The 15,170-nt window shown below is 44.0% G+C and overlaps 3 protein-coding genes across 3 annotated transcripts; all 3 read right to left on the bottom strand.

Moving 5' to 3' along the window:
- LOC120661767 lies at positions 1-5,099 on the bottom strand. Its single transcript, XM_039940706.1, has 3 exons — positions 4,961-5,099; positions 3,622-4,843; positions 1-2,707 (listed from the first exon to the last, which is right to left on the bottom strand). Exons 2-3 carry the CDS (start codon positions 3,731-3,733, stop codon positions 1,164-1,166), a joined length of 1,656 nt encoding a protein of 551 aa, XP_039796640.1. The 5' UTR covers positions 3,734-4,843; positions 4,961-5,099; the 3' UTR covers positions 1-1,163.
- On the bottom strand, positions 5,096-6,207 carry LOC120662896 (uncharacterized hydrolase YugF-like). The gene is made up of 5 exons (XM_039941951.1): positions 6,181-6,207; positions 6,034-6,129; positions 5,516-5,662; positions 5,269-5,394; positions 5,096-5,155 (listed from the first exon to the last, which is right to left on the bottom strand). Exons 1-5 carry the CDS (start codon positions 6,205-6,207, stop codon positions 5,096-5,098), a joined length of 456 nt encoding a protein of 151 aa, XP_039797885.1.
- Positions 5,268-8,380, bottom strand: LOC120661768 (pimeloyl-[acyl-carrier protein] methyl ester esterase-like). The gene is made up of 6 exons (XM_039940708.1): positions 8,037-8,380; positions 7,826-7,918; positions 7,268-7,476; positions 6,412-6,714; positions 5,516-5,662; positions 5,268-5,394 (listed from the first exon to the last, which is right to left on the bottom strand). The coding sequence occupies exons 1-4, from the start codon at positions 8,312-8,314 to the stop codon at positions 6,566-6,568; spliced, it is 729 nt and encodes a 242-aa protein (XP_039796642.1). The 5' UTR covers positions 8,315-8,380; the 3' UTR covers positions 5,268-5,394; positions 5,516-5,662; positions 6,412-6,565.
- Positions 8,381-15,170: the final 6,790 nt, after the last annotated feature.

The following is a 15,170-nucleotide window of genomic DNA, read 5'->3' as shown; positions in this document are numbered from 1 at the left end:
ATGTAATATTTTGCATTAAGATGGTTCTGTTCCATAGGTCATATGGACATATGAATATTTATAAACTAAGTATTGTGATAATCTTGTTGAGATTTTCACAAAGTATACCATATTGCACATTTCATATGTGTTGAGTGCATTGGTATGAAAAGTTTGCAAGTTTCAGGGGGAGAGTCTCTCGTCTCTCTGATTAGTAACTTGTTGAAAACATCATATTACATTCTTTTCTTTATATGAGTTTTTTCCCTTTGGGTTTCTCATATAAAATTTTTAATGAGGTAATATCAATACAAGATTACGTCCTATCATCCATTTTTCCCATAGAGGTTTTTGGTGGATGATATTGGAACATACGATACATTGTACTCTTTTCTTTATGTGAGTTTTTCTTATTGAGGTTTCTCATATAAAGTTTTTGATGAGGCAATGTCAACATAAAGTTATATGCTATATCATCTAGTTTTCCCCACCGGGGTTTTTAGAAGATGATATTTGAAGCATATTGACCATTTTTAGAAGATGATATTTGAAGCATATTGACCATAGGGTCAAGGTGTTATTAGACTAAGACTTTGGGTTATCTAAAGGGTCTACTGACATTGGTTATTGTATACTATGGTGTTTCTCCTTATTTTCCCACTGGGTTTGAAGGAGTTTTGCCTAGTATACCCGAATTACTTTGGTTTTTCCCACAGGGTTTTCCAAAGATTCTCCTCACATTTTTCCTGAAAGGTTTTTGGGGGAGTTATATATATCGCATCTCCTGATTTTTCTCATAGGGTTTTCAAGGAGTTATTTGATTGATTACAAGACCACAAGAAGATCAAATTGATTACAAAGAGAAAATTGATCAGGGGGAGTATTATGAAGAAATTAGTATTAGTAATCAATTTCTATAATAGTTAATTAGTTTAGTCATTAGACGGTTTTCTCGAAAGGGCCAACTCACGAAGGGGCCATTCACGAAGGGGCATGTCCCTTCGAGAATAGTCACTCTTTCCCTCTTGTACATATATAAGAAGTGGTATAAACCATTAATCAATACGATCAATCATTCCGATCACTTTTACTTCTAACATTTACAAACCGTTGATTCAACCTAACTACTATATACACGACACGAGAGTACTGCATCGATCGGCCATGCAAGGCCTTATCAGCCGTCAGGCCTCCCTCTCGTCGTTTCTCCAGCTGCCGTGCATCTTGGGCCCCGTCGGCCCATCACCGACGAGCACCTTCTCCACCAGCTTGGCCAGCCGTTCCCTCGCCGACCGCGGCAGGATCCTCGCCACGCGGTTGATCTCGCGCCCGATGTCGTACTCCTCCCTCGGCCCCCACTCGCGCTCGAACCCGAGCCATGCCGGCTCCGCCACGCCGAGGTACTCCGCCGACACCAACTCGCACCGCCCGGCGCCGCCGGTGTCCAGCCAGCTGCCCCTGGCGGTGTCATTCCGGATCCCAACACCCAACCTCGCGTCGCCCTGCAGGACCAGACCAGCCTTGGGGTAGAGCGCGTGCCCGTGCAGTGACGCGTACGCCACCGGCCTGTTCCCGCCGTCCCCGCCGAGGTACTCCAGCTGCGACGCCTCCACCCACGTGCCCGCGCTGTGCTGCGAGAAGTACATCCGGAGGAGCTCGCCGGAGAAGTTGCTCGCGCGCAGCGTCACGTGCTCCCAGTCGCCGACGTGCTCGTCGATCTCGCCCAGCGGGATCGTGAGGATGCCCACCTTGGCACGCCCCGGCCGGTTGAACGGGTAGAAGATCCACACGGCGAGGTCGGTCACCGTCCCGCCCAGTATCGGCTTCGCCTGCACGTACACCTTCGCGCCGGCGAGGTCACCCTTCTTGACCATCTCCCTCTGCTTGCTGTCCACCGGTAGTTCAAGCCAGTACCCGCCGTCGTTGCCGCCGCCTTGCGGGAGGTTCGACCCGTCGGCGGCCACCGGCGTCGGGGTCTGGCTGCCCTTCTGGTACAGCAGCGCGCCGTTCTCGAAGAACCACGTCACCGACGAAGGCAAGTAGGGCTCGTTCGGATGTAGGTACACGTGCGGCGCGTAGGCCGCGAGGAGGGAGTTCACCTGGGCCAGGGCAGGCATGGAGGACGTGTAACGCGCGCTGTTGTTCTTCAGGCGCGCCAACGTCGAGGCGCCGCCCGGCGTCGCGCTGCTCTGGGCGAGGAAGGTGCCGACGTGCACGCCACGGGCGTCGATGCCACGGACCGCCGGCCTCAGAGTGGCAGCGCTGAAGCCGTCCTTGTCACTGCTGAGCACCGACTCCTCGGTCTCACACGCATCGGTGAAGTCGGCGCGGACGCACCGGACCTCCTCGGGCGAAGGTTTGTCAGACGTGGCGGTGACCACCGCGCCCACCGCCTTGTAACCGTCTGGCGCCGTCCGGAGCCAGAAATGGCCGGCGCCGTCCGGGCTGGACCAGACGAGTTTGTAGTCGACGGGCGCGGCAAGGAGCCCTCCCGTACCGGACGTGTCCCGAGCGACGAGCACGTGGCCGAAGAGAGGCCGGCTGTTGGGCTGCGCGTAGTGGCCGAGCACGGAGAAGCAGGGAGGGACAGGCGAGGGCTTGAAGAAGGTGGCGCCGACGCCGTGCTGGCCGCCTTGCGAGGTGGACCAAACCTTGTCGAACGTGGTGATTTGCCGCACCTCGAGGCCTCCGAGGTCTATGCTTCCCCTTGCAAATCCTCCATCTGAAACTGAAACAGCAGTGCCACTGGTGAGCCACACTAGAATGATTCATAGAAGACAAAGTAAGTTTCAGATCGGTGTGATGGTCAATGTATTTGCATGCGTTATAGTGTCAATTTTACAGCTGACTGAAATTAATGTTATTCTTTTTGAAATTCAAATAATCTTTTTGAACAAAATTTATATATTTTTTAACGAAGATTTTATATGGTTTTCCTTTGGATCAAATTTGTTCTGCATGCAGCAATAAAATCGCAATAGTTTTTTTACTAGAATTCACATCATGTACTCAAGATAACCAAGTGCTCGGTTAGTCAGTTTTAGGTAATTTAGAGATAAAAATAAATTTCCATGGTGTAAAAATTGCTGAAATAAACGATTGCTGAATTATGCTTGAGGAAACTTGGAATAAAATTTATGACCACTAGAGCAGAAAAGCTTCTTCATCTTTATTTGCTACTTGCCTACTCTGAATAGATCGAGATAAACATAGCGTCAAAGCAACATTGACATGACAGAGCGTCAATATCATGCAGGCTTCAGTGGCTTGAGCTTGATCCTGAACTTATCCTTGCCCTCATTTGATCAACTTAAGAATCCATGCTAGCTTATCTTGTTAAGATTCGCACAACGTATATAGAGCAGACAAACGATCATGCAGCTAATGGATTTAGCAAAGCATGTTCAGTTCTTCGACGCGATTGCAGGCAAGGTACCGCTACCCAAAGCTTAAAGATAACATTTGACGTGTGCTTTTTTGCTGTCTACCAGCACGAGCAGGACAATTTTCAATTCCTACTGTAGTACTAAACTCAAATTAATTAGGAAATTAAGTACCATTATATTCACGCACCGAATTTCTCAGAAATCAAAACATCAATGCAAGTAGTCAGTTAGCTTGTCAGCATGATGTACTACGTACCTGCTGAGGCCGGCCACGACGGTAGCACGGCCGGAGGAACGAATTGCCTCTCGATGGGCAGCGCCTCCGTTCCCATGGGCACGCAAGGCAAGCACGACCTTCTCCTTCGCATAACCCCGGCGAGTTCGCCGACCGGAGGCAGGCAAGCTCCAAGACGCGTCCCTGGCAGCTCGCTCGGATCCAGCCACGCAGGAAGTTCAGAACCGAAGCAGGAGGCGGCAGCTCGCTGTCTCAAACCGATCCCCTCCGGACAAGTGACGATGTCTATCGGATCCTTCGGCGACACTTGTCTGCTATATACATGCCTATGTACGCAGTGGGGGCCTACCCGGCCAAGCAGCTCCGCCCCCACCGAGGCCTGGGGTTGGCTTGTCGGCCACCCCTGCCGGCTGCCGGCCGCCGCAGGAACCGGCGGTTACTTGCAAGAAACCTCGAGCTCGCTCGCCGCCGTGGCTTGTTTGGCGACGACTCCACTGCTCGCGCCTTTAATGCCTCCTCTCCTCCTCCGCTTCACGGCTCGTCCATATGTATAGATTATATACACCATGTTCTTGACGACATGGGTCTCTCTCTATTCTCTAATCCACATTGTCCCACGAGATACACACGTGGTTTGGTGTTGCAGGGGAGTCCGTAGGAGGGCGTCCAGCATGCGGCGGAGGAGACGAGCACGGAGGTTCCTTGGAAGGGATGAACCAGCTTCAAAGGAGGATGAACGTGGAGCCATGCTTACCCTTGTAAAGCTGGTAATTCTTCTTCTTGCTCAGTAGTGTCACGTGCTGATAACGTATTAGGGTAAATTAATTTTGTGGAGACAAAATGTATAATGAAAAGCTGTAACTTTATTCATCTCAGGATTACACATATATATAGGGAGATTACTTGATCACTAATTCTAGGAATTAGTGACTCTTTGTAACAACAGCAATAAGTCTTTAACCATAGCTGTTACCATGGCATTCACTCCTTGACTGTTACATATTGCTCTAACTCCATTCTTGCTGCATTTGATGAGATCAAATACTGGTTTTGTAACAATTTTCACAATAACTTCGACTAGAATAGAACCACTGTGCTGCTGCCTGCTGGTACTAACCTCTCTGCTCTGAGGAGACATGTTCTTCCTTTTTGCTGTAACAAAATCAGATATTTCCTTGTGATTTCCTATACTTGAATAATGATTTGCCAAATGATGTTTGCCAACGGCACTAAGATGCAAGTACTGCAGAGCACAAGAACAAAACTTAGTCCCCAGAAAATAGGGAGTAACAACCTTTTTTGTCGTCAGTTTCAGACAAACATATGACTATGCTGGTAGTTAGGAAGTGGGAACACTTACCATGGCCTATAACAGAAGGGCCCATTTGTTATCCCAAAACAACATAACCATGCGTTGCCTTCCCAGGAAATACAGGCCCTAGTGGTCTAGTGGAGAAGGGCATCAAGAAACATAGAAAGCAGGCTCACCCCTGTGCTAACTATGACGCTCAACAAATGATTGGACAAGTGGATTTACAAGCTCAGGTGCTTCATCCTGCAAGATAAATACAAGCAAATAAAACAAGAGCCACTGGATTTAAACTTGCAAAACAATAGGCAGATTGCGATAGATAATAGCCAACAAAATTCAACTGTTACAAAGAGGACCTGAGGGCAGTGTCCAACATCTGGCAAGACAACAAAATCTTCAACTGTATCAAAAGATGCATATGCTCTTCCAAGCTCCACAGGCTCCCATGGGTCCTTCTCCCCCCATGCTACCAAAACTGGACACTGCAACAAACAAAAGAAAACCATATATAATTTCTAAATTCTAAATTAAAACAAACAAATATATAATTTCTAAATTCTAAATTAAAACAAACAACTAATCACACAACTAAGAGCATCTAACCTTCACCAATGGAAGCAACTCTTCAGGTAGAGGTCCTCCAGAGTAGCAGATGAACTCAAGGAATACATCCACTGCGCCTGGATCAAGCCCTGGCTGTAGAATAATCTGAACTAGCTCATCTGTCACTGCAGATGTGTCATGATAGCACTGCAGAGAATTTCGTCAGAACCAGAAAAAACATAAGAGGTATAACTACTTTTCATTTAACTAGGCAAAAAATAAATCACACTCCATACTTTTAAGGACAATAAAACAAAATAATATCTGTGCTTCAATGAGGAAAAAAGAAATTGACAGAGTTCTTCAGTTGAATTTCTCTTCAGCACACAGATCTTAAGCCTTTCTACAGAGCACATCTATCGTCAAAGAAAACATTGAGCACCAAATTGTCAAAACGACTTTCAGTTATCTCAGATAGTAGCCGAGGCATCGATTTTTATCCTATCAAAACCTTATTTATTTGTTTGTTTGTTTGTTTCTGCTATTAAATATGAGAAATGAGTATGTAAACCTCTCACAGCCTCAGAGGATATTAAGATAAGATACCTCTTCAAAACATCTAGTTTAATGTTATTGTCTGTGAGAGCCTTGGCTTGTGCATAAGACACATACACCTGTAAGTAAGGGATAAACTAATACACAGAAAAACTCTGTCTCATAACTACATGTTTAGGCTTACAAGCCCAAGCCATTGGTCCCAATGTACTAGTGAAGTGTTTCACAACACAAATAGTTTTTTTTTCATGCAAGTATTTTTGTCCTCAGGATTAGATTGAATTTAGTAGTCATAATTTTATAGGAAATTTTGGAAGTTCTCACCCAAATATTATGTGCCTTAAATTTATAAATATCCTTTGAATATATCTTTATGAGATGAGAGGCTAGAGAGGAAATACCTGGCAAAGTATATTTTTCACAGATTCTGGTGTAGCGACAGCATTAAAAAATAGCTTCCCAACAATAGTGTTCCTAGAAACCAGTAAAGGTATTATAACAACTAACAAGCAACTAGCGAGTACCAAGATACCATGATGGAGTACGAAATACATGTTACCTTAGGAGACTTTGGAAAGATTTGATGAAAGGCTTTCCAAACCACGGCTGCTTCTTGATATGAAGCATTCTTAGTGAAATATCCAATAAAACAATTCCCTTGCATTTCTGAGGTTCCATAACGGCTGCCTGAAGACCAACAAGCCCTACAGGATAACAAACACAGCCCAAAGGTTTAATATACTCCACTGATATATGAAACAATCAAGATTCAGTTTAATTAATCATGATAATGAATTGACTCATTTTAAGTAATAACTAAAACAAGGATGCCAAGATGGGTATCCAGAATTTCAATATTGGAAATGTCTTTCAACAGGTTCTAGTGCTCTACCAAGTAACCAGCGTCATTCTGCTAAGACTGCTACATCAGTATTCAAATGTATTATAAAATGGTCCACCAGATATATAATTAAAGATGATTAGAGTACAGGTGCAATAAAAGGGGAAATATGCTAGAAATTCTGACAAAAACAAAAACTGAACCTCATCACAGGGAGTCCTTATAATGATTCTAATCTAACAATAGGATGCTATTAGTAACCTTTTCAAATCCAAAAGATAAGGGTATGGAATACATAAAACCAACCATCATTAGGTGTGAATAATTCCCTTGTGTTTAAAAATAGTTAATTTTTTAGGAGTAACAGCACAACTATGCAGCAGCAGCAATTAGACTAGCTGAAGCATCCAACATACCTCCAATTGAATTGCATATGAAGAAAGCTTCACTCTTGACCACTTCAGCACAAAACATATTCAGCTGCTCTCCCCATGTCTCAAAAGTATAAAAGTTCTCTCCAATCTCACGCGGATTAGGCTTATCAGAATAGCCATAACCAATTAGATCTATTGCATACACCCTATTTGCCATGGCAAGAACAGGAACATTTTTCCGCCAATGATCACTGAAAAAAGTAAAAGGAATATTTACATCACTGCTAAGCAAAGCTAGTTATTTACTTTAATTTCAGATAGGCACCTTAGTCATTACTAAAAGCCTAGCAATATTTTAGTCCCATTTGGAAATCGGAACCTAACTTTCAAGTGAAATAACCAGGATAAAAAATCCGAGTAATAGGTAAAAATTCTTCTCCTAAAGCTGGATCATCAGATGACTAAAGTTCTCAAGCACCAACTAAATGAACGGCAGTTATCTCCTAAAAATGTACCAAGTGCTAGTGAACATTTGCGCTTACTAAATGCATTGCTTGCAATTTGCAAATAGGGAACTGAATGCGTTTGTATGACGCGCACCTGTTCGCCCCAAACCCATGGATCAGAACCAATGCAGGGCCCGAAGTCCCGGCCTGCTGGTAGCGAATGTTGTAGCCCCTCCATTTCCATGTGCTGCACACAGAGCGGGGATCAAGTAGCAATCCACGGTAAGCAACATAACTCGCGATTTTTGTAACATTAAACCTCAATCGGACCGGAGACGTCACACGTCAGGCGCAGCGGTGCCTACCCGGTGCTTACTTGGGGCTGAGGCTCCAGCGACGAGCCCGGCGGGGACGCGCCGGCCGGAACAGGGACGCCCGTGAGCGGCGCGACGGGAGCTCTCTCCTCGACCGGGTCCACCCTGGAGCCGGAGGCCACGACGCGCAGGCTGGAGCGCGGCGAGACTCCCGTGGAGGGTTTGAGACGCCTCGGGAACCCAAGCGGGTGGGTGCCCGCGGCCGCGACCGCGCGGGGCGCGGAGAAGGAAGCCACGGGGAGGGGACTCGGAGCGGCCGCGCTCGCCATGCCGCCGCGCCGCGCGCACGGTGGTGTCACTGCCTGTGTGGAGTGCCGACTGCCGAGCGCAGTCGGTTGGTGTTGGGCGTTTCGCCGCGTGGGCGAAACGGGACGGCAGGACGAGAGAGGGGGGTGGACGGCGGGACTTCATGGGCCTCGGGCCGAGCAGCATCGCGTGCGCAGTAGTTAGCCCGCTTCCAGGAAAAAGCTCATGATGGGCCTGGTCCTGGGCCTGGGTTGGCGCTCGCTCCTCGTCAGTCTAGAATTTTTTTATTTTTTATTATTTTTTATTCGATTTATCAAAAAATATGTCGTTATATTTTTTTTGCAAAAATGTCACCCTGCCGCCGGTTCGTTTGGCGGTAAGGAGTTACCGCCGGATGAACCGGCGGTAAGATCCTTGGCCCACGGCCCATGGAACTTACCGCCGTTTCATTCAGCGGTAGCTCCTTACCGCCAAACGAACCGGCGATAAGTGCTACCGTCGGGCTACAACGCGGCTATAGCCGGCTGTAGACATTCTGTAGACGGCCAGTGCCCTACCGCCGTTTGAAACGGTGGTAGGTATTCCCACAATTTTTTTTAATTATTTTACATGCTCTCACTGCTGTAATTAATTGTATAATTATTTTATAGGCTGTCTGAACTGTAATTATTTTCTTTACGTTTAGAGATATTTCAGAAAATAATAGAAATAGCGGAGGTTAGGGAAATATATTTTATAAAATTTATACAAATTAGATTTAACTCTAATAGTCTGTGAAAATATAATCATGAGCTTCAATTACGATTTCGATGTCCTGTCACCTTGCATCAGATTCTTCTGCACCCCCACTATAATTAAAAATGTGGGAGGACCTACCGCCATTTGAAACGGCGATAGACATGCGTGAACCATGCCTATAGACCAAATAGCTCCATCTATAAATATAACATCGCCCCATCTCATATGAAGTCAATAGCCATCTCATACGAAGTTTTTAGCCATCCCCGCACGACCACCATGTCTTTCTCTGGTTCTACCTACATTCCGTGGAACAAGATTAGAGAACCTGTGCCTCAAGGAGTGCAGATTCCAATGTGCTTCTGCGGTTCGTTGTGCAAGCTGATGGAGTCCAAAGTTTTGGGCGATGACTTCGGCAGGAGGTTCTTCATGTGTGAGAACTACGAGTACGATCCGCCAAAGCGCTACGGCAAGGACAAAGCGAATGTATCACCTCGCACTATCTTGTTTGCGCCTTCGGAGTTCAGTAAGTTAATTCTAACTCGGCTTGGAAATAGAGTCCACCACCTCTTTGTGATTTCATACAGTGGCTGGACACGGAGCAATCGACCGAAGCTAAGGAACACGTTGAGCGCAAAGCAAGGTGGGCTGCGGAAAGGTGGCAGCGAATGCTGCAAGAGGAAAAAATGGAGGAGAAGCGCAAGAAAGATAAAGAAGAGATCCAGAAGAGGTTCGCAGACTGTTGGCATACACCGAACCGAAGCATACCTCATTTTGCCTGTACTCCCAAGGGACCGCTTCACCTTCATTTACACTTAATTTTGAAAAATCATACCCGGACCAGTTCTGTGGGACATGATAATCATCGTCATCATCATCATCATCCGAGGAGTCATCATTCATTGCATTGTGCTGTTGTTCACCCTCCCTCTGAAACTCTTCAACTATCTCAGGAATGTTTTCCCCTTCATCAGCCTGACCAGTTGCTTGACGAGGTTCGTGTGCAGCATGTCTATCATCTTCTAAAATCTCGAGTTCACCACCTTCTTCATGAGGTTCATGCATCGTTTCGGTTTCTTCCGATACTATATCTCCCTGCCCTTCATGATCTCCACCCGCTTCAGTTCCTGTCGTGGGATTTCTAGGGTACCCACAGCCGGGTGGCGGAACGCACCCGCCTATTCCCAGAGAGGGAGTGCTCGGGGAGGTACTAGGCGATTGGGCTGATCTAGCTCTGAGGTAAGCACACAAGAACACACGATCTAGAGTGGTTCGGGCCGCCGGAGCGTAATACCCTACATCCACTGGGAGAAGTTTTGATCTCTGTTGTGTATGAGTCTATCCTCTGCCGGGCCTTGGCTCTCACCCAGCTTGAGTCTTCCTTCTAGCGGGCGCCAGGGTTCAACTTTTCGGTCGAATTTCGCCGAAATTTCGGTGTTTTTTTCGTTTTCGCTAGTTACCGGGAAGAAAAATTTCGGTATTTTTCGTTTTCAAATTTAAAAATTCAAAAATATTTATAAAAAATTCGAAAAAAATATTATAAAAAACTAGGTGTTCTTCTGAGCAAATAGGACTAGAACACACTCAAATCTAAGATCATTTGCTAGGCTAAAATTAACATTTGAAACTGTAATTTGAATGACTCGTCATTTCATGTGCAAAAATTTGTTTTCTCCCCTCGACTTCAACTAGACTTTGGTTTATCATGATGTTGGTGAGGTACCTATTCAATTTCATACGCACATAAACGCTTCTTCTTTATTTGTTAGGAATTTGCTTGTGGTTTGGACATGACATGGGCAGGTGTGCAATACAAACGCACGTTTACTCTTTAATTATGTCGCTTCTGCTAGCTATACGCAGAAACCATGAGAAGTTGTAGTAATGTAGAATTAACTCTGACGATGAATCCGTACGTATCATGCATGTGAATTGTTTTTTCCTGTAATAATATCTATATGCATGCTTTTCCTTAAAGTTAGCGACAAAATTTGTGAGAGACCGTAATTATTTTAGGATGGCAAGTAGTAGGAGTAAAACAGATTGGAGTATTTGAGAACTTGAAAATTTTAACCAGCTATTAATATGTTTTTCATGACCGAACTCACACTTTAAAATAAAAATTTGTCTGGAGATTTGACTGCTAGGCTTGTGCTATATAGGTTGCTTGCCTTGTACGCACGAATAAAGTATCTTTGTCCTATCAAGGATGGTAAACTACCGAAACAGATTAGATTCGTTTTCTTATTTTACAATGTATGCGCAGTCAACAGAATAATTTCTAACATTGTTACACAAATTAAGCTTCCTTGTCAGATGATGAATATATATACCAATTGGTGTACTCTGTTGTATTTAAATGCAGAGAATATACTACATGGACTTAGTATGGACTATGCCTTTGCCTCTGTTGTATCTTTGGATTGTAATAAATCTAATATACTTTGGATGTATTATGTTGTAATAATTTATAGGCATATCCGCAATAACAAGAATAATAAAAGTCCACTTGAGGCCTAAGAGAGAAAATAGAAGTTGTCACATGAAATGAAAGACTTTTAATTGGTAGTTTTTGAAATAATTAAATAACTTTCAAACCATTGCTTAAATGAAAAAGTTCGTAAAACAAAAGTTGTAGATCTCGAAAAACTGAACAAAGTTGGTATTCAAAAGTTTTTCATTTGACCTCGGGAACAGTAGGAAAAACACAAATTACATAATTTTCCGGTCGAAAATCACCGAATTTCGGTCGAAATCACCGAAATTTCGGTCGGAATTCATCGAAATTTCGTTTTTTGAATTTGAGGTCCCTTTCCGTTCGGAATTAGCGAATTTCGGCGAAATTTCGGCGGAAATTTCGTTTCCGGCAAACGGCAGGATTCGGAAAAAAAACGAAAAGGTAAACCCTGGCGGGCGCCCCCTTTTATAGACCAAGGGGGCGGATACATAGGACGTTGGGGCCCCGACAGGTGGGCCCAACGTGACTGCGCAGCATACTACGCAGAGTATTTAGATGGGTACAGTGGTTACGGATCTTTCCTCCGATACGCCCTGCTAGCGCTACAGTGGTCTTCTCTTGTTCCGTCACCAAGGTGTCCGTTGGGGGAGCGTAGCTTGCGGCGTAGCCTGTGGTCTGTGGAGGCTATTATGTAGGCGTCATAATGGGTGAAGCCGAGCCGTCGTATCCATCTGTTATGGCAGACTTGGCAGGCGCGGCGTGGGCGGTGCCAGCGGCTCCACTATCTTGGTAATACGCGATCAATAGTGCCCCCTGGTCAAAGAACCGCCTCGGCTTCCACTGCATCAATGCGGGCGTCCACCTACCACAATAAATGCAGTGGTAGGTGAGGCTTAGTATGGAGACCAAGCGGCCTTGTACACGTGTCCGTGCTTGTAGACACGTGTCGGCTCCGGACCACCCCGAGGCAGGGCGTCGACTTCTTCCCTTAGCGAGGGGTCCGGGACTTCCGCGGGGGTCCGGACCCCTCGGGAGGTCCGGAGCCCCGGCTGTTCGGGCTGCCCGCCTCTTCCGGGACACGCGTCGTTCCCGGATCTTTCCCAGTCGTGAGGCAGGTCCGGAACCGTCGCCGAGAGATCAGGACTCCGAACCACAGGGGTCCGGCTGTTTGGACGTAGTCAAGGATAACTTCAAGGCCCTTGCCTAGACACAGCAAGAAGGGGTACCCCAGTCCTGGGGTACCGACAGTTCCCGAACTAATCTTCTCGAATGCTTGCACAAACAACACAAGCGGTAAGCCTCGGCTACTACTTATATTGACATAGTTCCTCCAATTTTGCGTCCCTTCAAGAGGCAATAACTCCCAAAATATTGGTTCCCTTCGACTGACCACTACCATGACAGAGATCCCATGTTCATCTCGACTAAGGCCGAAAGCTTTAAATAGCCAATTGGATATTGAAATTCAAGTCCTCTCTCTAGCTCGGGGTATTTTTTTTGTGATCGAGCTAAACTCTGACAAATCTACCACTTCAGGACCATATCTAACTTCTCCTGACCCATAAAACACTTGAAAATACAAATCATCTGACATGTCTGCCAATATTTACGACAATAATTACTCGTCCTTAGAATTTAATCAATGCTAAAAAATATTTCTGCTATTTTTACATCTATCTTAATTATTTCTCTACAATTTCTATTAATGACAATAATTTCTGTTTTTTTGTAATATAATATTAATTAATAATATTTTTATGAGACTAATATGTCTGTTTGAACTCATTAATATTTTCAATTATATTCGTATGTAAACTAATATTTTCAATTACATGTTCTACGATTTTGTATCAAAATAACTTATTTTCAAATCACTAATATTTAGTAAAACTATTTCTACACATAAAACTATATTCAAATCACTAATATTTCTAATTCTAATCTATCAACTATTATTACTAAAATTAAATTTTAAAATTTATCTGTGATCCGACTGGCGAGCGCCGTCTCGGTGCGGCGGCCGGGGGAGCGCCGGCGAGCCGTGCCGCCGGCCAAAGCCCGGCGCGCGGGGGCCGGGCGTGCGCGCGGCCGGCGGAGCGGGCGGGCGGCGGCGTGGGAGGAGCGGGTGGGCGGCGGCGCTGGGGAGAGCGGGCGCGCGCGGCTTTAATACGCATGACCTTACCGCCGGTTGAAACGGCGGTAGGTGGACCTACCGCCGTTTCAACCGGCGGTAAGATCCGGCCCACCACGGCCCACGGCAGTACGAGCCTACCGCCGGTTCATCCGGCGTTAACAACCTTCCGCCGGATGAACCGGCGGCTGGGTGACATTTTTGAAAAAAAATCACGACATATATTTTTGATAAATCGAAAAATAATAATATAAAAATAAAAAAACTCGTCAGTCTACAGCATTCTTTTGCGGAAAAAAATCTTTTTACCTCCTAGACTTAGGACGAATCTATATTTCTTCCCTAAACAGCAAAATCGTATGTTTGGACTCCTCGTATTCACAATACCGGACATATCACCTCCCTTGGGTGGTTTTCCTGAGTGGTTTTTCTTCTTTTCTTTTATATTTATTTTGGCTGCGTCTTTAAAAAATTATAGTAAATTATATAAAAATAAAAAAATCTAATTTTGTTGGACTCCACATGAGAAGATCTATACAGTAGACATATTATATATTATACTTTATTACAAATTTTTTATTATAGCTTTAGATATATACTTTTCAATAATTAATTCATAGCTATAGTTTCTATAGTCCAATTACTGTAAAATTATTATAATGGTCTAACCATTATATTCTTGAGCAGTAACAAATTTCATACTCATTGGACCAATCATGCCTGAGTTATAGATTTGTCGAGGTAAACCTAGATAAATATATAGATAAACCTAGATAAATCTATAACTAAAGTATGGATGATCCAATGAGTATGAAATTTTTATAGTAGTTCAATCATATAATTATGATCCCACCATAAAAATTTCAGCCTAATTCGAACATGAAAACTATGGCTATGAATTAATTACAAAAAGGTATATATTTAAATCTACAACAAAAACTTTATACTAAAGTATTCCACATATTTTATTCACTGCATAGATTTATTCATGTGCAATACAAAAAATATGGTTTTTCTCATTTTATGATTTGTTTGTTATTTACTATAATTTTTCAAATATTTACATAGACAAATCTACAACTCATGCATGATTGATCCAATGAGCATGAAATTTTTATTACAGCTCAAGAATATAATGTTTAGGCCACCATAAAAATTTCAAAGCACAATACCACGAAAACTATAGCTATGAATTAATTATTGAAAAGTATATATCTAAAGCTACATTAAAAAATTTATAATAAAGTATAATATATAATATATCCACTGCATAGATCTTCTCATGTGAAGTTCAACAAAATTAAGTTTTCCTTTTTATGATTTTATATTATTTACTATGATTTTTAAAGATTCAACCAAAATAAATATAAAAGAAAAGAAGGAAAACCAATCATGGAAACCACCCAGGGAGGTGATATGTCTGGTATCGTGAGTACCAGGAGTCCAAATGGACGGTTTTGCTGTTTAGAGAGGAAACATGAATTCCTTCCAAAGTTCAGGAAGGTAAAAAAGATTTTTTTCTTCTTCTTTTGTAGTTCTCCTCGCTGTTCTA

This window comes from Panicum virgatum, chromosome 2N, assembly GCF_016808335.1.
Source record: "Panicum virgatum strain AP13 chromosome 2N, P.virgatum_v5, whole genome shotgun sequence".
NCBI classification, from domain to species: Eukaryota; Viridiplantae; Streptophyta; class Magnoliopsida; order Poales; family Poaceae; genus Panicum; species Panicum virgatum.
The sequence above is the reverse complement of the archived record's forward strand: the minus strand, read 5'-3'. Positions and strand labels throughout refer to the sequence as shown.

Excerpts from the sequence above, each read along its gene's own strand:
- LOC120662896 (XM_039941951.1), bottom strand. The coding sequence starts at position 6,207 with ATGGCTTGGGCTTGTAAGCCTAAACAT. Across the intron at positions 5,663-6,033 it reads TCTTAATATCCTCTGAGGCT|TGCTATCATGACACATCTGC; the intron begins GTGAGAGGTTTA and ends AATTCTCTGCAG. Across the intron at positions 5,156-5,268 it reads ATGTTGGACACTGCCCTCAG|GATGAAGCACCTGAGCTTGT; the intron begins GTCCTCTTTGTA and ends TTTATCTTGCAG.
- LOC120661767 (XM_039940706.1), bottom strand. The coding sequence starts at position 3,733 with ATGCGAAGGAGAAGGTCGTGCTTGCCTTGCGTGCCCATGGGAACGGAG. Across the intron at positions 2,708-3,621 it reads GTCGTGGCCGGCCTCAGCAG|TTTCAGATGGAGGATTTGCA; the intron begins GTACGTAGTACA and ends CTGCTGTTTCAG.
- LOC120661768 (XM_039940708.1), bottom strand. The coding sequence starts at position 8,314 with ATGGCGAGCGCGGCCGCTCCGAGTCCCCTCCCCGTGGCTTCCTTCTCC. Across the intron at positions 7,919-8,036 it reads CAGCCCCAAGTAAGCACCGG|CACATGGAAATGGAGGGGCT; the intron begins GTAGGCACCGCT and ends CTCTGTGTGCAG. Across the intron at positions 6,715-7,267 it reads CATATGCAATTCAATTGGAG|GGCTTGTTGGTCTTCAGGCA; the intron begins GTATGTTGGATG and ends GTTATCCTGTAG.